We start from the raw sequence: 24,147 nt of genomic DNA on the forward strand, positions 1-24,147 counted from the left end.
TATTGTAAATAAAAAATACAGCATATGAAATACAAACTTTCTGTGATTTTTATAGATCTTAAAATTATGTACTATGATAATTCAAAATAATATAAATTAATAAAACTAGATTTTTTTATAATTTGTAAATAAAAAAATTACACCGTAATAATATAAATGTACATTACCTACCAAATGTATAGTCTATGTTATTCTTTTATTGTCTGGGACTTGGGTAACCATAGAGCTAAATTTCCAAAATCCATGTCATTGACAGATTGCTGATTGACGACAGGCGACAGCGTCGACAGCAAATGATGATAAGTCCTCGTACGAATTAGTAGACTTAGTTTTTTGTAACAACATTACTAAAAATGCATGTTTTATATAAATAATGCAAATTTCAAGTGAAATCCCACTTCATTTTTGAACTCTTTCCTATAATTATTTAACAGCTGTCTTCGAGTAAGGTTATAAACCGCTATTGAGTACACGTATGCAGTGATACTTGTGTAAAGCGTGTTTATTGTGAGATTTTAGGCTTGAAATGACGTGAGATAAGTGCTTAACAAAATAAATACAATGTTGCCTCTCATACAGAAGGACACCCGACAGTCCCGGGGTGCTATTTCAGGCATTCCCGAAAAGTTTCAAAACTGGCTGAGATTGATATTTTCGGACAAAAATTCCAAGAATTTATTTTTATTTCTTCTACTGAACTTGTCTTTTGCGTTTGTGGAGTTATTCTATGGAGTTTGGTCAAATAGTTTAGGTAAGTAAAGGTGTAATGTTTATCTAACAATTAAAATGTTATAAAAAAAAAATACTGTATTGTAACTTTTTTTTTAGGTCTCATTTCTGATGCATTCCATATGTTCTTTGACTGTACGGGCTTGGTGGCTGGATTGGCGGCTTCATTGGTATCAAAATGGAGAGCAAATGAACGCTACTCATATGGCTATGCAAGAGCAGAGGTGCTGGCAGGCTTTGTAAATGGACTTTTTCTACTCTTCATTTCATTTTTCATCCTTAAGGAGGCAGTGGAAAGAGCTATTGAACCACCTGAGGTAATTAAATTTCATTTTTAATTAGTGGTAATCAATTATTTTCAGTTTGTCAAAATATTTAGATATAATATGATAGACAATGATATTTTCTTGCTATCTTAAATATTTATCCTATGTTGTGTTAGATAAATATCATTTTCATCATTATGGTATTAATGTTTTTTATTAATTTTTTTATAAAAATGTGTCTTTAAATACTTCATATTTAAAATCTGTTCTCTTAAGAAAAAGTATTTTAATTAACATCATTAAATAATAGACATTTTTTTAACAAATTTCAATATTTGTTTAATTGCAAAACAAGGAATTGCATGGGAGTAGTTATATTAAAGAATAATCGATACTACGAGATTTAAACAAGTCGGTATTTGTCATAACCAATTGCAATAATTCTATCAAAAACCAGAATAGTTTTATTATACTATTCATATCATAAATAATATCATATTCATGAGTTTGACTTTGTTACTCAATTTGTATGAATGTCGAGAGTTGGAAATTTCCAAATGGACATTTAAAATAGATGTCTATTATGTCTTTCATAACACTCTTTTTGTTGTATAATCTCCGTCTCTAATCTCTATTAGAGATGGAGATTATAATAGTTAGATATATAATTGGTTTTATTTTATTTCGAATTAGATTTTAATTTACAATTAATAAAGCCGCTAAGTTACATAACCTAGGCTTATTAATAATTGCGGCTAATTTACTTTTAAAAAAGATTTTAAGATTTTCATTGTTAATGTTTTTGTATATATTATTTGGTCCACCAGAACTTTTTAATGGCCGAACAGATTTAGATATACGGGTTGGGGTTATCCTTAGAACCCATACCACATTTTGAATAGTACTTTAAATTGAAATTCAGATTTAAGTCTACAATAAAACTAGTAATTGCTCTTCAAACTTTACTTTAGCCTAATAATACATTTGATCACGAAAAATGGTTCTGAGTTCTTGTTAAAAAAAAAAAAAAACTAAAAATAACACACGAAATGTTATTGCGTCGAGCGTAATACTTACAACACGTATTTAAGTCACGTAATTAAAATAATATATTTCATTTATCAGAAACTAAATTAAGCACTCTTGCAATCTAAGAAAACTTTCTACTGTTGACAGAATGTTGGAATTGTTTCTCAATCTCCGCTGTTACCGTCGATCGAGCACGTATTTTCCGATCAGTTATCGTTTAGATTATTGTTCAATGTTCGATATTTTAACATAATAGGCACCATATTGTGATGTTACGTCACAATACACTATTTACTTTTAAAGGTTTTAAAACCACGGCTTCGAAATTCGAATTCGTCGCTCGAGTAGTTGCGGAAATACGAGTATGCCTTTATTTGCATGTCGCGCGCGGACAAAGCTGAAAACTATAGGATTAAAAAAATGCTTCTGATGAATATTGGACCATATAGCCATATAAATAAGGAGCACAATCCTATTTGATAAATAAATTACCTTTAACCATGTAGTTCTTTAGCAAATACGTTTGTGCATTTTATTTATAAGGTTACTCTAATCGATTTCACATGAAATCGATCAGAGTGCATGCACAGACATGAATTTTCAATTTTGGTTATGTCCTAGAGAAAGGTCTATTAGTTAAATACTTCTGGATTTCGACCCTGGTTTTTATACTTTCAATTACAAGAACCTTTTTTTTTTCGAAATGTGTATTGCTGTTGGCCCTATTGGCCTCTACAGCGTTACCGGGTAGGAAAATAATTGTTTCCGCCCGGGAACGAATACAAGAACCTATGTAAGGTTCTTGTATTTATAGAATTTTTTAAGTATATCTCATCCGCACTACACACTCTATTATAAAACACACTATTCAAAATGTTTAAGCAATCGCCTAGATAAAAAATGATTTATTGGATAATCTTCAGTAGTTTATAACGTCCGAACGTAAATAAGTACCTAATCAATAATTATAATCTCTGTAAAATATTTCATTGACAAGGACATTCATTTTTATTTCAGGTAAAACATGAAAGGTTGCTTGTCGTCTCTATACTTGGATTCCTAGTCAACCTCGTCGGAATATACGCTTTCCATCACGGCCACGGACACGGTCATGGCGGCCATGGTCACTCACATGGTGGTCACGGTCATTCGCACAACCATAATCACGGTCACTCGCACGATGACATCGAAGCTCCCACCGGTGCGGGATCTGCCATAATGCGCGGAGTGTTCCTTCACGTTCTCGCCGACACACTAGGTTCCGTCGGCGTTATAATATCCGCCATTTTAATGCAGTTATTTGGCTGGATGCGAGCAGATCCAATTTGCTCAATGGCTATAGCGTTGCTTATAGCAGCGAGTGTGTTCCCGCTAGTGATGGACTCTGGTGCTGTTTTGTTACAACGGACTCCAGTGTCACTCGAACGGGCGCTCCCGAACTTATACACTAGGGTAGTAGGCTTAGCAGGTGTGCATGCGGTCCAAGAACCGCACTTCTGGACTCTTTGCAGTGACGTACATGTTGGCGCGATAAAGCTCGAGGTCGCAAGGGAGGTTGACCCTCGTTACGTCACAGATCAAGCTGCGAGGATCTTCAGAGAAGCCGGCGTGAAACATCTGACAGTTCAATTAGACTACTCCCCGCTTTGATTGAGAGCGTAATGTATCACAAATGTACATATTACCACTGAGTGGACATTTATTGTATATAAGGAAAATAATTTAATTTGTGTCCTGTTAAATCGCATTTTAAATTGCCGTCAATACTTTATTTAAAAGGTAACGAAGACATACCAAAATATATACCTGTGTAATATATATTATTTTTTTTATTTTGTATGTGCAATAACTAACGCAAGTTTGGATTTCAATTGATTTTACAACATTCAATCTATTGTGCTGCTTCAAATAAAGCTTTGAAAGCTATTAGATAGATAGATAGGTGTAATAGGTCTCAAAATTGTGTTAGATTCGAAAAATATTCAGGGTGTGAAATAGTTGTGCTAATATAAAAGCTTTGTGGACTTCAGCTTCAAATATAGTTGGATATTGTGATATGTTTTAATTTTTTTTATTACTTTTTCTACGGTAACACATTCACTTGTAGGTGTTTAGTATTATATATAATATATAAAAAATATATGTATTGAAAATTTATGTTATTTTCTATATTTCTTTTTTTAATATTTTTATTACTTTTCGATTATTATTAGTAACAGTTTATTTGAAGACATTCCTTTTAACAGTATTTAAATATTGCCATCTATTTTTAATTAACGGTTTTCTCAAATAAGGTTGTTTGAAAGAAGGTTAATACTGATGAATTTTAATATTTTATTTATAATAATTTGAAATATTTGGCTGATACCTCTTACTGTGTATTATAATCGAAAATTAATGTATAAGATTTAATAAATTCGCTTTTATTGAGATTAATTAAATGCTACTTCTAAAAATGTAGTCCGAATTTTATAAATCAACGTTGGCAACATTGTGAGAGTTTGAAGAACATTTAACAAAAAAATTCCCACCTAAAGTTCCGTACTTTAACAGTTTTTTAATACTTATATATTTTGTATCCTTGCTTTTTAGTATTACGTTTATTTCATTCTGAATTATATATTTTTTTCATCATTCAGCATTGCAATGTAAAAAAAGAACTTCACTAGTGTTTAAAAAAAAATAATTAAAAAATAACTCTAAATAAACTGAAATTACAATTTAATATTGAAATGCATTTATTATAATTTTGATGAACCAATTATGTATTTAGGCCAAATTTATATAATTTTTATTATAAAAAATGACAAAAAAAATGTGTTAATTAAATATGCTTGGAGAAGAACTACAAATGAAACGACATTTTTTTTTAATAAATCTTTCTTTACATCCTTAGCGACAAGAAATCGATCATATACATACAACAAACATTTATTTAAATAAATTTGTTAAGTAAAAGAAATTTGTTTTATTTAAATAATACGACGTGACGTAGCCACGAGATCTAAACAAACTTATATAATCACACCGGTCGATTGTGATGACAATATGAAGCTGGGTAAAGACACAAATGGTATAAACTTACCGAAGAACGCTTGAATTCATTTTAATATAAGAAAACATTTATATATTTCCTTATAGATCCAAAATTCACGTATTTTGTTCGAAGTTTGTGCTTTGTTTTTATATTATTTATGATGTTATACATACAGCTTCCATTATATTATCGATCTCAGTGTGACTACATCAACGTTTGAAATATAAAAAAATATTTTATTCAATGAGTTTTTTGGCTTTGAAGTATCTGCGTAGATATAGAACCTGCCACGTAGCCAAACCAAGAAGACAGACCATAGAGAACACACTGAAATACAGCACACGATTGTTTGTTGACTCTGAAACAATAAAGTATATGTATATTAGTCAAATATTTCATTTTTGTGTTAGGTAAGGCATACAAGCACATTTCGACTGTAATATTTTTTTTATAACAAATAATCGAGAAATTTACGAGTACGGCATCATTTAACTTTAATTTTGACTATACAAAGTTGTTGTTTCCGAATGTTGATGAATAATTATAGTAATATTAAAACAGTGTCCAGATTACAATTACTGTATTTCAAAAAGCAGTGATCATAATTTCGTAGTGGAATATGAACTAATAATAAACCTACTATTTTAGAAAATATTATGAATTAATTGAATTTTTTCAATTTGTTAAAATGTATTTTGAATTGCAAACTAGTTTTCTTCAAAATAAAGTTTCAACAAAGTTGCTTGACAAATCTAATATTATCAAATCACATCACACTTATGTGTACCAAAATAGATCCAAGATTCTAAAAATTATTAAAGTAAGTATGAGTATTATTTTTGTCAATCAAGCATGACTTTTGTTTTCATATCCAGTTCAATTCAGATCACGATTACCAGTTATAATAAGAGCTTACCATTCGTATCTCTCATTTCTTCTTCTCTTTTCCTCATGAGTGTGAAGTCCTGAACAATGGCTTCTGATAAATCTTCTAATCTCTTTAACTCCAGCTCCATAGGCTTCAATTTGGCGGCCTCACCAATCTATGTTCAAATTAGATTATTGTATCAATTTTATTTATAGACATTCATGTGTCTATGATTGAATCGGAAAACAAATGTATTGTGATATTTTTCATTGCAAGTTAAGCATATCATATAGGAGGAATACATCAAATTTTAAATGATATGATTCAGGTCCAGATTACAGACTATTATTTCTTTTTAAATAAAATAGGCAGACAGTCAGGTAAATGGGTTATTGACACCATCTGTGATGTGATGGTCAGAAGACATTGGCGAGAAGAAATAATTCGCCGCCAACCCTCGGAGCAAAAATGTTATGGCTTGTGTCTGTTGTTACATTAATTCACTCAACACAATAACAACAACCCTAAATATTGTTGTTCCTTAGAATAGTAATCAATAGGTAACCCACCTATCAAGATTGCATAAAGCAATACCACCACATTATTTTTTTTATGTTTATTAAACATATTGTAAACAAAATTTTAGGCATATTATTATTATTGAGTCCATACTTATAAGAAAAATATTTTCGAATCTAAAATATAATATTTTACATTCAGTTATCCGATCATAATAAACTTAAATACTTATTAATTATAACTGTTTTAAAACGAAATTTTGTATATTGTGCAGACTTTGTACTTTCTGTGAAAATTTATATTTGTTTAAATATGTAAAATTGAATTAATGCTTGAGAATATAATTAAAAAAGTTATAAAGAAATATCCTTTAAAAGACCAACTTTATCTTATGTAACCTGCTATGCTAGCTGAGTGAACATTCGACAAAATTACACAAGTATTGATAAAAGGATAAAACGATTATACAAATAATTAATGTATACCTTTGGTATATCACATTTTTAAATGTACAAAATGATATTAATTTGATTAGAGACACTCTTTGGTATGCATGCATTTGTAACATTAGTTTTAACAAAACTGTTACTTGGTCTACTATGGTAAAAAATATACAAAATATTTTTTATTAATTTGTATGAAGTATTTTAAATGATCAGTTTTAAATAGTAATGAATGTTTAGTATTGGTTATACATAAAAACTCTCAAATATCATTTTGGTTTCACAAAAAGCTCAAGATACTGAGCATAGGTTATATTTAGATTGATTAATTGATGGGGAAATCATCAAGCGCACACTTAATTATTACCCAAGAATTCTTGAAGATGCAGAATATCATAGACGGCCCACCGATAAAAAGAAAATTAAATATTGTGTAGAAATTTATATTACAAATTATACAGAACATTAATATAAGAATAACAGTAAGATATTCATAAATATAAACATTTGTTAAATAATTCTTATAATATGAAAAAAGCATTTATAATATTCTAAATAACTTCTTAAAAATATATTAAGTCTTTCAATAATACTTACACCTTCATAATTCTTTGCTTCAATACCAACTTTGATGTCCAGTGTTACATCCTGTGCAATACCACGGTGTTCTGTAATTACATTAAAAAAAACCTATGTAAGTAATTTCAAATATAAATTATAGGATACTAAGTTATAGTCATCTTAAGTGCTGCATATATATAAAAAAATAAAAAAAGCATATTTATATAAATAACATTGTGTATGAAATTTAACTAGTTCCTCAAAACACACAGTCCTACATAATACTTATCTTATAAATCAAAATTGATTGTGATAATAAATCATGTCTACAACCAAAATACTGATAACTTAGTTATCATAAAATCAGTCAAAATTTTATTTTGATGAAAAGCTAAGTTATTTAGGTATGATTGAATGTTTGAAGAATTATTATTTATAAATTACTATTTTTTGGCTCTTTAGCATATGTCAATAGATTTATTGACGATACATCATTGTTATTAAATTGAGAGCAAGTATCTTGTGTGTGTATCTTGTGTCTTCATTCTTTATTTGATTGTAATGGACTGCATTACTTTTTTTATTAAAGATATTTATTTTATAAAAATAACAAAAACATTGAAAATAAAAAGAAAATACCTAAAACTAATATATATGATCAATTTACATAACCAAGTACAAACCTATGAAGAGAAATATATATAAGAAATGAAAGGTTTAGTTCCAAAATATATCTAGACAATCATGAGTATTGACTATGTCCATAAGTTATTATTATTTACCTGGAGGTACTTTTGATATGAAACAAACTTCAAATGTGTCATATGTCTCTGTTACAAATGTGAATTTTCCTTTTGTAATACTATCTTTCTGAGCAAGAATGTGACCTTTTGAATCGCGCACCTGAAAAAATAAATTAATATTTATTTAGTAATATAATTTCATGGAATTGTTGAGGTATTCAATAAAACATAATTTGTTAGTTTATATTTTTAAATTATGATATTATTTTATCCATATTGTCTGCACACATTGAACCAGTGACAATATAGCAGTCTATCAGAATTATTTGTATTGAATAATTCTTATTGGTAAGCCTTGATGAATATAAAAGAAAATGAAAATAAGTCAGATCAAACTTGTGTGACGTTTGAACTTTTATGTTATTCTCCACGTATTTGAGGTTGCTTTTTTATTTTTAAGTAAAAATTTACTCCATGTAAGAAACGAAAAGTCTCTCGGTGTTGGAGAACTCTTAAGTTTAATTAAACAAACTTACGATGTAATCAATTCTTTGCCCTTTGACTTCCACAACTTCATATTCACCGGCAACTAGTACATTAGCATGAAGCTCCTCTTTCAAACACTTTTGTGTGTTCGGTGCTAAGCTCCACATTATAGCATCGCACCCATGCCAGAAAATACTCAAAAATAATATGAGATATTGCACCTCCATGTTTTAATTAATTGCTATTTTTAATTACCGTACAATAAATAAGTCACAAATCATCACTTTTCGAAGTGAAAACAAACATATTATCCTGTGTCAAATAGACCGATGAGTTGGCCCGAAAAAAGAGAAACGTCGGCGTTCATGAAATAGCTTTCAAATATGTTGCCATCTTTACCATGAAAACATAATTTGGCAAACGTCAAAAGTTAAAAAATATTATTTATTAAATAATTTTATTAATACTTAAAAAGCTCTTAACTTAACTAATCTGACGTCTTTTTTTAATTTATCCATTATTACACTATTTATTTAATAAGAATAATTAATATAATGAAATAAGTATCGAGCCAAATGTTATAGATCCATTATATAATTATTGGTTGTTTGTTTTTGCATGATTGATTTTTATTATAACAAACAAATGAGAAGTTGATTGTTATTTAAATCATTATTAAGTTTAGATTGACTTTTGCTATAATTTTTGATGAAATTATAATAATTATGGAATCATATAAAAAAGGGGTTACAGGTTACCACACTTTATTGACTCAGATCATAAAACAACAGGGATAATTTGTATATTAACAATATTTAAGTAATTATTTTTATATTTTTTTAATAAATTTATATTCAAATTGATAATTGTGTCGTTCAAAGCACACTATAGTTAAATATGATTTGCCTTGGTAAAGCTACTTCTTTATAAACAATTACTAAAACTTCTAAACCTCTATGTGTAAAAGTGACGTAAAAATTCCGATGCAAAATTTGGCCTTGCAGTTGCACCTAAAAATGTTATGAAACGTCAAATTTTCTAACCTTGTTTGGTATTGGAAATTTTGAATTTCGTATCTTTTAAATGCTTTCTAAATAATGTACACTGAGCTTCCATTTATTTAAAACATTAAAACTTGAAAAAATTTACGGACATGAACAATTTTAAGAAAATAATGTATTAAATTCTGGAATGTTTATAAAAGTGAATTTGACAGAAGATTAGATATTTTTATTTCATGAATAATTGCACATAAAACAATAGTTAATGGTGTTATTGATGTGGAACAACCATCGATTCATTTAATTGTATTTCAGTAAGTAATTTTATTTTTATAAATATATAATTTATTGTGTTTACATAATGAGTTGAGTAATCATTTAAAGTCACAGTGAACTTTTGTGTTTTAACATTTCTAATATCCAAAATACATAACGTTAGAAAAAAGTACTTGAATTGTTGAACTCAGTAATATTTTCCTGTTATTTTAATATGTCAGCTTAACTAATGTACGAATAAGTTTTCCTTCATCAATCATATCATACAAAAATTGTACTTAGGATATGCTTCTAAATTTAAATGTTAAAAATTTCAGGTTCACACTTTGTAAACAATGTTATGATTTACAATTCTGGCATCTGGATACTAAGAGAAAAGGATTGATACAAAATATTTTGAATAATGAGAAAATGTGTACATATTCTACTTGTTACAAGTTGCATCAAATACAAATAAGGTAAGTTTAGTTTTATTAACATATATCTATATCCAATGATATTATTATGTACATAGTAATAATAATAACCTAATCTCATTAACTTTAAGCAATGTTCTTTCTGTTACTTCTCAATGTTATTACAGAAACAAACTTGTTCTCTGTATAATGGCCATGATTCACATGTTATATATTATAGTAATTAGCTAACTTAAATAAATCATGTGAATTGATAAAGTGTGGATCGCTTCAATGAGGATGAAGAGTATTTTTTTTTTAATTTAAACCCCTAAGAGCATCTTATGTACTAATTCCATATACACAGTCGTTAAAAGCTGCTATTGCATAATTTGATTATAGTATTAATTAATTGCAATGTCGCAATTAATTAACATAAGATTTATTGATGGCAATTATGTTTATACTTTACTGGTTAATACAATTAATATGTGTTTATGGGAATCTAATAAGTCTATTAAAAAAATAAAAAAGTTCTCATGTTTGACACTAGATGGCAGTTCTAGATGTAATATATTATTTATTATTCAAGTGTTGCTATGTATTGACATGAATGAATGAGTTACTATTTAGGGACAATTTTGAGTCTATAAGAGCAGATATATGAAATAAAAATTCAGAATAGTTGTTTGTGTGTATGAATCGATTTTTTTATTCTTTTCAATATGTCACGGGTGTTTGTGCTCAAGTTTTGAGTATGCTATGCAATATGTAAATCTTTTACTTTTTCTGACAAAGAAAGTGCAGCAATACAAAATATCTTATGTTATTAAAATAACAAATTTTTTTTAATTTTTTTTTTACATAGATTACAAGCAAAATATTCTGTAAAATATACGTACATAATAATTGTATATTATAATTAATTTATTAATATGTATATTTTACAGCAATTACAAACATATTATAAGACAATATGCAAATTAATTGATTAAATCTGGGATATATTTAATTATTCTAAATAGGGTTGCTGGAAATGTCTATATCCTGTTTTGACGCGGAATTAAATAGCGGATTTTCTTTGATTCATGTAAACTCATTAGCAATTATAACTACATCTGTATCTGTCAACTAATGCCGTCATGCACAAAAAATTACAGTATGGAAATGTATGGAATGTATGGAAACCAGAAACACAATCTATGACGATTAACTGTCATTATAATTAATTTATTTTTGGTTTTTGAAATTCGAAATAATTTGATTGATATATGTGCTTTTATTACTAGCGAGAACTGATCGACGTCATATTTTGCGTAGTGATAGTTTAGACGCCCAAGACGTGTCGTATTGTTTAAGATTCTTCTATCCCAAATATAATGCGGAAATTGCTGGTTAAGATAGTATTATTTGCAGACGAGATAGCTATTTTGGATACAAAAATTGTCTTTGGTTTAAATGTGACTAAAAATTATTATTATTGCTATTTTTCTTTTTACATGGGTGCATTTTGAAAGATAGGCTTGTTCTAGCTAAGAGGCAAATCAAATCAATTTAATTCAAGTAAACTTCACAATGAAGCTTTTTTGAATCGTCAATAATTAAATTCTACCACCTTTTCGGAAAGCATCTTCTAGCGAGAAGAAACGGCAAGAAACTCGCATAGTTGCTCTTTTCAAATAAACAGATTTACAATGCTGTTATTTACAGTAATTAGTGTCCTATGATGGAACCCGAGCCTAACTCCAGGCGTTTCTTTTTAAAAAGTACTCTTTTACTAGGTAGCCATTTAAACCATTTATTTTGCTACACACATACATTACATAGATTATACAGGAAAAAAAAAATTAAATTGAAAGAATACAGTGTAGGTAGCAAGGGGTTCATCTCAGTATAAGCTGTGCTAATGCACAGCACTGATTTTCAGATATTATATAATAGCCCAAGAGTTTGCTTTCGAATACGAATGCAAACTCGTAAAAAAACATTTGTATGTTAACTAAATGTTTTTTTTTTTATATTTTTTTAAAACGGAAATTATTAATAGATGTGCAAGTTTTTGTTTTGTTATACTTATTTACTCTCAATATAAATGCCTTTTGGCCATCAGTTTGTTTTAACTATTGTTCGCTCATTGGCCGTAATTCAAGAACATAATCATTATTCCAATTTCTAGGAAATTCTAATGAATTAGCATGTTACTAAAATAGTTTTCAAAGAAAGTAAATCGTTTGACAAACAGAGAAGATGATACCGAGCTCTTGTCTTCAAATATTCGTGTATGAATGAGCTTGTATGACTTTCATAATTTTTTAAAACCTTGGAATAAAATTCTCATTAAACATTTTTTCCAAACATTTATTAAAATAAGTTTAGTGAGATAGATACCATACCTATACTCTATGTAATAAAACTATTCTCACATCTTTGCAGTACGACTATCAATATAAAAAAAAAAAATTACTTCTCTTTACTTTCAATCACAGAGGCAATTCTTGACATCTAAAATGAGGGTCGAATGAGGGTGTGTGTATTCTGTAATAATTCTACGTAATCGTAACCTTACACTTTTTTACTTGATGGTAGGGCTTTGTGCAAGCCCGTCTGCGTAGGTACCACCCACTTATCAGTTATTCTATCGCCAAACAACAGTACTCAGTATTGTTGTGTTACGGTTTGAAGGGTGAGTGAGTCAGTGTAACTACAGGCACAAGTGACATTACATCTTAGTTCCCAAGGTGGCGCAGTGACGATATAAGGCATAGTTATATAATAACGCTGTGGTGGTGGTGACCACTTACCATCACGTGGCCCATATGCTCGTCCGCCAACCTATTCCATAAAAAAAAACCCTACTAGTTCCGGACGCTTTACCTGATAGATGACTGAGTTTTCCTTAAATTATACTTTAACTATCAACCCGACCCGGTTCGCGCGCGTGCAATGCTATTACTAAACAGTTTGGATATAATTACAGTATTTGTTTATTTACGACATCACATTACAAACTAAAAAAATTATCAGTTTCAAAAACCTTCTTTTCGAAAAACCTTCTCTATCTATTCAAAAAAAGGCATCAAAATCCGTTGCGTAATTTTAAAGATGTAAGCATATATGGGGACACTGCGCTAAGCGACTTTGTTTTATATTTACTACTTATGAAATGAAGTCACTTCTTTTAAGTTGTGAGCTCTATGTACAAATAAAATAAAAAGTATATATGGATGGCTAAGTTTCTTTCGCCGGTTCTTTTCAGGTCAGGGTATTTTCTTTTCCGAACCGGTGGCAGTGTTTAATTTAACAATCTTTAAGTAAACTTCTATATTGAATAAGGGAGTTTCATTTGATTTGGTTTTATTTTGTCAGTTATACTTTGTATTGATGTGTTCAGTGCATCGGAGTAAAGACACAAGAGACATAACATCTTAGTTTTTTAAATTCCCAAGGTCGGTTCTGCATACCGATGTCAGGAATGGCTAATTTATTTTTTACGGTTTCAATGTCGTTGGGCTTTGCTCATACGTCTGTCCGCCTACCAATTTCATAAAAAATTAAAAAATTAAAATACCAATAATCAAACATTTAAATACCTATAACTTATTATAAATTATGTAAAAGTAAAATTATTTATGCCATTTGTTTGACTAATATTCAATAATAAAAATAACGCCGTTTAAATGTTGTAAATCCATGATATTATTAATATACCTGTTTAATTAACTAAGTATTAAATTAAATAAGCAATATATTTTTCAATTCACATCGTATATATTTTAATTAATAAAATATTACAGATGCGTAAAAAGATATAAGCAATTATTGTTACATTTATTATCTGTTGTATGAAATCAATAATTGTTTATTTTATTTTTTAATTAAAAAAAGAATTATCATGTCGCAAAGAAATCGTTATTTCGAACAAGGCCACAATAATACTGAATACTTGTATTTTATACCCACTTCATAAGTTAAAACCTACTTACTATTCGTAAAGGTAATAAAATGTTAACAGCTCATTCAGTGTTAAATGTGAACAATATTGATAACGTGAGCTATATATTATATAAGAAATAAGAATATATTTTTAATGCAGTAAGTTAACTTCGAAGCGCATTTAATGAATAAATCCATGTACTGAAATGTGTTATACTTAGTTTTACCGTTTTTAATTGTATTTCTTAACGGCATATTAAAGTAAATTCGTTTAAAAAACCGTTATGTATACGTCAAGAATGTCCAATTGTTGATACGGTCGAATACGAACGTAGCGAGATGTCAACATCATTCCAAAACGTTTAAAGTTAAGTCCGAAACGAGTCGGAATTTTAATCAGTCGATGTAAATACGTGCGCAAGTGCGTGATGTAACATTATACAATGAAAGCAAGAGTTGCAGCGTGGCGCGAAAATATTCTTTATGCTGCACTCGGTTCCATTCAGCTGACGCAGCCGCGACAATGTGCGCCAGTCGCGCGCGGGGGCGGGGACTCGCCGCAAAACTGGGTCGCTCGCGATGTGTTGTCAAGTTCAAGGCTACGTCGAAGGGGGAGTGGGCTTCCGATCGACCATAGATGGCGTTGTACGATTCGAAAAATTTCGCGAGAGGAGGTGTTGGGGTGTGCGGGGAGGCACGCGGGAACGAATTTTCGGTGCAACACACGACACGACGCTGCACTCGTGTGTCGAACGTCGCGACGCGCAGTTCTCTAACGTGACATTGCACCCGAATATTAAGGCGACCTGATAGAAGCCGACATGGACTGGATGGAGATGGACGACGTGGTTCGTACAATTTAATTACATTTCAATGTTTCATATGAAAATGTGGGAGAGCGAGCCGGCTGTCAGTATTTTTTTATTCGGAACGCGATTCGCCATGACCTATCCTAACATTTTATCAACACACAGTAGACGCTTGAATTACTTATCAAAAATATTTCATATTCTAAACATTGTTATGCAATTACTGAGAATGTATTATTTCAAACATTTCATTTTCATTTATGATAAATTGATTTTATTCATAATTAAGTGTTCTCATTAGAATTTAGCCGAACTACGTTCATTAATTATATCTTAGTCGGTTTCAGAAAATTATAAAAAATATATTTAAGCACGAAAAAAGTTTTTACCAGTTAAATACTTTTGTATTTTATATAGATCAGTTCCTGTGTAAAGTTAAATTGGAATGAATGATTATTCGCAAGTGGTTAACAATTGACTGATTCGCTTGTCCAAAAATTACCTTTAGATCCTGATCGCTATTCTGGCTCGTAACGTCGGCGCGGAAGTCCTTTTAAACGATCTATTCTATAGAGCTGCTCAGTATTCCTCTAAACGCTCGCGTTTCCTACGTACCGAGAAAAAAATATTTCGTTACATGGTGGCATGTCGAAACAGTTGTTTTTGTTTCGTAGCACGTTACAGTGAAACGGTACGCATTTCCACGTTTGATATAATATAACCGCTATTTTCTCATACACCGGTGATACACGTGCGAAACGCAAAGCGCGTACCCGACCTGCCCCAACGTGCCGTGATCGATCGCCCGCCGGCCATATCTGTGTCTAGCGCTAAGCCTCTATAAAGGCTGTCGTACACGGTGTTAGCAGAAAAAAAAAATAAAAAAAAATCACATTTAACACTGAAATAACATCAAGTATTAATGGGTTTTTCATTCCTTATGCATGATACTAACCTTAGAACTGTAAATATTTAAGACCCTGTGGGGTAACATCATATTTAAAGAAAAACATTTTCAAATAACGGTATTAAAAATTTTTTAATTAAATCATATGTAATTTTATTTTTAATTTGATATTTCGTAAATTTAATAAAGTAATTTTTCACTTTTAATTTTACTTCCTACTGCATCCTACCTAATTAAAATAAAATTGAATAGCGTATTTTATAATATTTTGATGATAAGAAAAATTCGAAGGAACCAAAAAAATCGACCGAACCAATTTCTTTATTTGTTATTAAATTCAAAGTTTGAAACCGTCAGAAACGTTTTACTCGAAATTTACGTATGCGTATAAAACGTTGCGATGAAGTTCGACCTTGAAATTTTATTCCCATCGTGCTCAAAGAAGTTTCTCAAAAAAATAATCAGCTCCTATACACGATCGTGAGCGACAACCCTTAAGGATATTTTTTTGTCGTTTCACGCGACGCCAGTGCCTTAGTGCTTAGACTTCCCAAGGATTTATTCTTATTACACAATTTAATTCCCTACCTATTTGATTTGTTTAGTACCTCCAGACGTCGGACGACCTGTTCAGACGTGCTATTGAATATGCATTCGTTCAAGGTCGACGTTTGAAAGTCTATTTGATTTTAACTGAACATTAACAACGCGAGCCTCTCGAAACCCGTGGGGCGATCGATATTAGAAATTTTAATAAAAGAGATGTGAGCTTTATTAATGTGTTATGAGGTTGTGTGATTTTTTTTCTCAGTGACTTATGCAAAGGTTCTTTATTATTCATTTTTAATAGTTTCAATACCTGTGGCCTATTGCGAAAAGAGTTAATATCTATAAATCATATTTTTGATAAGATGTAAATTGTTTCATAATTATTGCGTAAAATATTTGATTTTAGTTCAAAGAAACTTTCTTAAATAAAATAGGAAAATATTTAAATATTACTCAACGATGTACTTTGGCCTTTTTAGCACCGGGTCGCAGCAAAAATAAGATAACGTCCGCGGTTTTATCGAACTTTCTCTATCTCGTAATCTAAAATTCTTATATAGCGCATATATTTCAGGTTGTTTTTACCTTCCGGGTAGAAGTGAAGTTTTATTATTTTGTTTGATGTTTATCAATAATAGGAAGCTTACGATATGGGTATGGCTATACTACTCGTGTTATAATGATGTCACAAAGGCGAGACGAGGAATCGGCAGACAGTTAGGCTAGAAGTGGCAGTTAACATACCTACCTAGGTACATACAACCTAGGCAAACATAATCTTCTCATTAGCCTCGAAGTTTTTCCATTTTCACTAACATTTCTCCTTATATATAAACGAACGTACATTAAGTGGGGATTGTTTATCTTTCTAATCTACTTTGCACAATTCGAGTGATAAAGAACATGGCCTTGACTGATTTTTTATCATATAGGTATACGAAAATGCTGCATTACTTCCATATGTTAATATCGTGACGACATTATGATAGGTATATTTATAATATATAGGTTATTGCTTATCGTTTATTTTGAAATGTATTTATCTAATTAAATAAAAAAATATTCCAAGTTTAAAAATTTATAATGGTCTAAGTGTAATTTTTTCTGCCTACACTATTACAATTTTTCATTTGATTCTCTCCTTGATAATAATGATTTATGTAAATATCTTGTTGCATTGGTTGTTATAATAAAATAACGGAATCGAATCTCTATACTTAAGTTTAAATTAGAAATCTTTTGTTCAAAATATTTCTATGCATTGCCAAAAGAACTTTTGCGATCATACGTTGTTACTGATTGATATAAGTATCTAAATTGCGCTTCGTTTTTTAACTTTTCTTCCAAAAATATAACAATCTTCAATTATCTTAAAATAAAAAATCATGCTTATATAATGTAGTCTGCACATTTGTCCATATACTTTTTTTTTATTTTAAATTTAAAATCTCGGGTGTCCCATGTGGTAACATTGTAGATCCGAAATTATTCCACGACCATTAAATTGCTATCAGGCATATAATTCTATTTTTTATTACCGATCATAAAACCTTAAGGACGTTTTTTTTATTATTATTCAATAGTGTTACATAGTCACGATTAACGAAATTATTACTATTATCCAACAGAACCGAACTAATTTAATCGTTTCAGACATAATGAATCTCATAATCAATTAATTCCTTAATTAATAACCGGGTAAAGTACGCATGTATAATCAGTAAACATAATTGTCCACATAAAGTATACGTATTGAAATATCACGAGTATTAACTCGTAACGTAGTAAGTTGTTTCGACTTTACGAACACGAACATTTTCACAACTTTTTTAAGCGTCATAAAAATTCACAATTACCAAGCAATTAAAAATATTAAGCGACTTTTTTTTAATTTTAGGTAGTTTTTCAGCTTTTACGTTTTGATATTTTGTATACTCGTATAGCATGTAATCGAAGCTCTGAGTATTTATATGTTCACGATCGTTTGTCGTGATCAGCACTGTAATTAAAATTGTTACAGTTGATTCGTATGAAGTAATCTTCTTTTTGTTATATGTAATCCCTAGTTGACTACAAACATAATTGTGAAGCTTTAAAAATGTGCCGGACTTTCCCTCAGTAGTACTTTTGATAAATACTGCTATAGGTAGAATTCTGTTCTGTCTCAAATCATTTGTAAAATTTGACTGTAAAAGGTTTAAAATACGTAAATTTTGTCCACGGATCTTTGCAGTAATCTCAAGTTCTTTCATATATGTAATAGTTTAATTTGTTTAATACGTTATCATATCGTTCGTACCAAGTGCAGAGAGATATTTGTATCAACTAGGTCACGAGATCATAAAACTATGGTCATGGACATTTCACACATTGATATGAATGCAACTATTTCAAATGTAGTACTATTTCCGCGTTTAAATTAAACATATAGGAATCTATCAGATAAATCATTATTTGTAACAGTAAGAGTCGGACTTCAATCTTGAATTTGATAGAAATGCATGACGCTTGACCTTTTATCAGAAGCTGTTGGAAATATTCTACTTTGTTGTTTTTATTATGAAGTTTTAGATATATTTTAACTATTACGTCTAATTATTATCTTTGCCTTACATATTGACCAAGTATTTTTTTTTCTCTGATATGCTATCGAGCTGCATGATATACATACGTCCTATATTATTTTATTATGTATTTAGAGTTCAATAGTGCTAAGTGATTTGCTTCTACAATGTCTTATATGTTGACCGACTTTTGTTTTTATTATCGTCTACGTTTTATGTCAATGCTGTTGACAATCATAAAACAGTAACAAGCCGAGCGTGTTAAAACAAAGAGGAATGTGATGGATGACGTTAAAAATACGCGATCATTGCGTCGACGGCCAGTAATGCCTACTAGTCTGTAGTCGAAATCGAGAGTCAATTATATCGTTTGAAACTAATTTTATTGTGCGTTACGTATTGCTGTTTTGCTCAGGGCCGATGGGGAGAAGGCTTCAGTGCCCGAGGAATACTTAGTCGGCAATTCGCTGGCTTCGTTGAAATCGTATAATTGACATGAAGGAGTAGGAGTGTGGGGGGAAGGGGCTCGAGCGGGAGATTTGGCAGTTGGCCTTGACAATGAACCGGCGGCGCACACTGCTTCGATTATGTACATATTATACAACACGCACACATTTTAGAAAGAGCTATTCCACGAATGGCCTCTCCCACACAATTATTTTTGTCATAGGGTTGCCTTATTTTTATGTCTATACCGCGATGTCTGCGATTATTCTGAAGTAAAAAGCTCCAAGTTCCTTTAATAACACTGAGGGACACTTAAATTTTGCTTTCTATGACAAGTTTTAAAAAAAATATTTATCTAAATTTGTTCTATTTGGTAATTTTGGGAAAATTTAATAAAGCATGATTTATCTTTAATTGCTCTTTATTGATTCGTAAACATATAAAACACCTTAAATCATAAAAACAATTTTAATATGGCGACGGAGCAGGTCCCATTATTTCGCAATAGTCTCATAAATAACCGATAAGCGACAACCCTATGGCCAAAAAAGCGATTCGAGTCTGGCGGCCCGGCGCGCCGTCGCCGCGTGCCTGCCCTAACACAACGTATACATCAGTGGTTCTTAACCTCCTATTGATCAGGAACCTCACGCCAAAAAAATAGTAAGGGACCATCTCGTTACCAAGCACCCCCTCTCTTTTACCTTGTGCTAATACAATACAAGCTCAAACCGTTTATGTCTTAATTTTTTTTTCTAAATTATGCTCTGAGTACCCATTATATTAATACTTGTTGAGATTTATTTTTTCAGCCAGTTCCGTTTTAAAATTTACTTTATTTTTTTAAGCAGAGATGTCATTGTTTGGAGTAACCTCGATGTCGAATTAGTTGATACTTCTTTAGATGATTTCGTTTGCTATAATCGTATGTATAATACATAGATGTTAATAAAAAAACAGCCACGACCTTGAGTCGCGTTATCAATAATATCATACCTTGTTTTACAAATATGAATGGTTAAGACTTAAATACTAAAATATTTATATATTCACTGTGATATTCACTTAAAATATTTCCATTTGAACTAATTATTTTTTTAAACGTAATACAGTAAATAAACTCTTTGTTATGATGTATTTAATTAGACGTGGCGTTCCGTCAGTGTTGCATGTTAATTTGCATAATTGTCAATTTTTTAAGTATTACGTAATTACCATTTGTTTCATATTTTAAAATAGTGTATCTATTATGGCAATCTTTATTAGTTTTACCTATTAGATGTGTGCCTGATGCTTCCGAGGTATTTCGTATATAGCTAGCTATCTTGTGTCCGACCGTGTTAGTTTTTGTCCGTCTGCATTTTATTTCAGGTATTAGGATACTATAAACCTAATCTATTAGTAAATTCTATATGTTACCTTCAAATTTTTCGTTAAATATTTTTCAAACAACAAGCTTTTGTATTGTTTTTATACTTGTTCTTGATTTTACTTTTAGTCATTTAAATTTTCATAGGTTAGAAGTTATTGTATCCTTATTCTTTCACAATTCATTATCAACGAAAAAAATTGAAATATTATTATTAAATGTCTCATTCGCATCATTGGTATATAAAGGTATATTAAAGTTTCCAGTTTATTTACTTTCGTTGGTGTTTTCATAATAGACGTTGAGTTTTGTTCGTTTTTCGTTAATAAACTTTTAAGGAAAAACACAAAATTCGAATCGTTGATTAAGCTTTTATTGCTGATATTCAATCATAACATTGATGTTTAGGAATGTTGTTTAGGTTATCTACCGTTATTTTTTTTATTATTTGCCTTGGTACTTCTTAATGATGTGTTGAGATATTTTGAATGATATTTATTTATACCTTATCAATATAAGTCTATCTAAAGGATTGTTACGACCGCGTTCTTCGTCGTCCGTCTGTCTAGGCCGCGTTTTATTCTCAAACAGCTTTAAATCCTCGGCATTTTGTTATATTTATTTGTTTTCCATTCCCAACATAGTTTACTTTATTTTTTGTGTAAATCAAGAATTTATTCCAAAGGGTCTACGTCGATAAATTATAACTATTGTTTCTATCTGTATAATATTTTAGACGTATCAATGCTTTTTCATTTTCGTTTTCAAAATTTAAAAATGGAATATCTGTAATTGTTTGATGCCTTATTATCTTTTAAAGAGATTGTCTTAGCTAAAACGAATAACTAGGTACATAGGTAAGCATCTGTAATGTTAGACTGACATCTACCAGACTTTATTGATATCTACATAGAGGCAATAACTACAGGTAAAAGTTGAGATAGACCTAGAGAAGGGTATGAACCTTTAATACCTACCTACCTATTTGTCAAGTAGGTACGATACGAATAAGATACGGGTAGCAATGGGTAGGAGAAACAAGGCAATCGAGCAAAAGTTTTCCTGTTAAGTCTTCTATCTTTCTGTTCACAAAGACTTTAATATCATGGCTATTTCTCAATGTTAAAAATGGAATATCTGCAATTGTTTTCATTGGTTTACTAATTTATATTCTATTTGTAGAAAGTATTTGCAAGTAGACAAGGTTATACTTCAATACCGAAATGTAACACTAGTTATTTTATATCTACGTGATTTATGTAATATGGGCATTTACTTATATAAAATGCAAAATTAGGACCTTGCTAACAAATTAATGCAACTTAATATGCATAGGTACGTAAGTGTTGCGAAGGCTGTCGTTACAATCATGTTGGCCTTCGATTGTCTAAAAAGCGCTTTAGGCGATTTATCTGAAACCGATCTACCTCGCTGAATATTTAATAGCTCGTTGTAATTTATTATTTATTAAATAGAGGTAAGTACTTTATATACTTGGCATTTGTCGTGTTTATTGTGAATTATAAAGTTTGTTTAACTAGTAGGTACCTTCTGAAATATTTAGGTGAAACTTCTTCGTATGTATGGGTACATTGTAGCACATTGAAAGCTCAGAGATGTTTTGTACACATCAGTAGGTATGAGACGTAAGATTTCAAATAATGCCATTACCATATTTGAGTACCTACCAGTGACTTTTAATGTAAAACCTAGTTTTATTACACTAGTACTACAGTGTGCATTTTTTGTGCATATTAAGGAGATTTATTAACTTGTTTTATTATGATTATTATACATTTTATACAGGAAGAGATTTTTTTCATTTATAAAGATAATCTCATATAGCTAATTTATTTAAAACTAGCGACAAGTTTTTGAATTCTAGGTACATAAGTAAAAGTTGAGATAATTATTTTCTTATGTAAATTTATAGAAAAAACAAATTGCGATTATTATAAGCGTGAATAGGTTATTACGAACTCAATGAACCTTTACAGAGGAAATCATTAGTTACTTTATACACAACGTATTTGAACCAATCGCGTCTCGGTGTAGTTGGCGTAGCTTCAGGAAAATTTATAGCGGCGCGTTTATTCGTCGTTGTTACAAAGGTACAGTCTCGAAGGGCGTTCATTCGCTGCATGTGATCATTCGCAGTCGAAGGGACCAATCTGAAAGGCTAAAAGCACGTGGTGCTGCGTGGGGCGGCGCGTGCGCCGATACGGTGGGGCGAGCGTGCTCGTAGCGTACGCAATGCGTGAGCGCAGTGCGTAACTGTCGCCTCAGTTATCATCCGCGTTGTATCGACTTAGGCGTTAGTCGCTAAAACTTTGACACATTCCGAATGTCTAAGAAACGAAACGTATTTGCTTTGTTTTACAACTTAAGGAGGCAGTGTTCTAGTAGTTCTAAATGACAGTAACAATGTGCGCCATAGAGGTAAATTGGAACTTCCCCATTGATCCCTTCAAAGTGCGTTGGAACCCAAAAAAATGCGTGAGTACAGGAAATCTAAAACATTGTCATAGCTTGAATAGTTTGTGAATCTAAATAGAGTAAATATTGCTATTGGTACACGTGTAGATAATAATTGTTTACAATATAGTTTTCTTACTACGAACGATATTATTATCTAAAAGTTTAAAGTTATATAAGTAGAAGAGAAAGCAGACGGTTTTTCCTTTAAAAAAGATTAGAAGCACTTCAAAGGAGATGTTCATGTGTCAGTTTAAATTGTAAATTTATTTAAAAGCATCTTGTGTATTTTTATAACGCAAATCTTATTAACGGGCTCGTTGTGTGACATAAATGTTTTGGTACTTTAACGATGTATGTTCCACTTAAATATTGTACTAGGTTTTTTTTTAATAAACTCGGGTTTGTTTTTTTAATATTATTGAATCTGTTTTTGTGTTTGGTAAAGTATTCTGTATAATTATGACGATATAAATTGCATGCGCTGATGGTCGTAAAATAATATAAAATAATCAATTCAACATTTGGCCTTCATATTCATTCAATTTATCATCAGGTTTTGCCGTCTATGTTTTATGCAAAAAGTACAAAACTTAAATTAATTGGTGGCAACGAACTGCATTAGTATAAATTTTTTGTTGTTTATGCATCTTTTAAATTTAAGGTATCCTGCAATCTTCCATATTTCAAATTACTAATTTCGTTTTATTAATTTGCGTTATTAAAATAACAATGGTTGAT

The 24,147-nt window shown here is 30.4% G+C and overlaps 3 protein-coding genes across 5 annotated transcripts in view; 2 read left to right on the forward strand and 1 right to left on the reverse strand.

Moving 5' to 3' along the window:
- Positions 1-249: 249 nt before the first annotated feature.
- On the forward strand, positions 250-4,084 carry LOC124538230 (zinc transporter 7). Its single transcript, XM_047115213.1, has 3 exons — positions 250-751; positions 829-1,046; positions 3,042-4,084. Exons 1-3 carry the CDS (start codon positions 562-564, stop codon positions 3,672-3,674), a joined length of 1,041 nt encoding a protein of 346 aa, XP_046971169.1. The 5' UTR covers positions 250-561; the 3' UTR covers positions 3,675-4,084.
- Positions 4,085-4,876: 792 nt separating this feature from the next.
- Positions 4,877-9,053, reverse strand: LOC124538231 (transmembrane emp24 domain-containing protein bai). The gene is made up of 5 exons (XM_047115214.1): positions 8,732-9,053; positions 8,235-8,355; positions 7,489-7,559; positions 5,978-6,104; positions 4,877-5,419 (listed from the first exon to the last, which is right to left on the reverse strand). Exons 1-5 carry the CDS (start codon positions 8,906-8,908, stop codon positions 5,298-5,300), a joined length of 618 nt encoding a protein of 205 aa, XP_046971170.1. The 5' UTR covers positions 8,909-9,053; the 3' UTR covers positions 4,877-5,297.
- Positions 9,054-9,519: 466 nt separating this feature from the next.
- LOC124538290 (steroid hormone receptor ERR2) overlaps positions 9,520-24,147 on the forward strand; it is a 34,753-nt gene continuing 20,125 nt past the window's right edge. The window contains exons 1-2 of one of the 3 annotated variants that reach the window (XM_047115301.1): positions 9,520-9,996; positions 10,276-10,416. Coding sequence is in view for 2 of the 3 variants with exons in the window: in XM_047115299.1 (XP_046971255.1) it covers positions 23,344-23,427 (84 nt within the window). In the remaining variant the exon portion in view is untranslated. Of the gene's footprint in view, positions 9,997-10,275; positions 10,417-14,981; positions 15,135-23,176; positions 23,428-24,147 lie in introns of those variants that run through there. The other 2 variants (XM_047115300.1, XM_047115299.1) reach the window with 2 other exon arrangements.

Source organism: Vanessa cardui, chromosome 20 (assembly GCF_905220365.1).
Source record: "Vanessa cardui chromosome 20, ilVanCard2.1, whole genome shotgun sequence".
Lineage (NCBI taxonomy): Eukaryota > Metazoa > Arthropoda > Insecta > Lepidoptera > Nymphalidae > Vanessa > Vanessa cardui.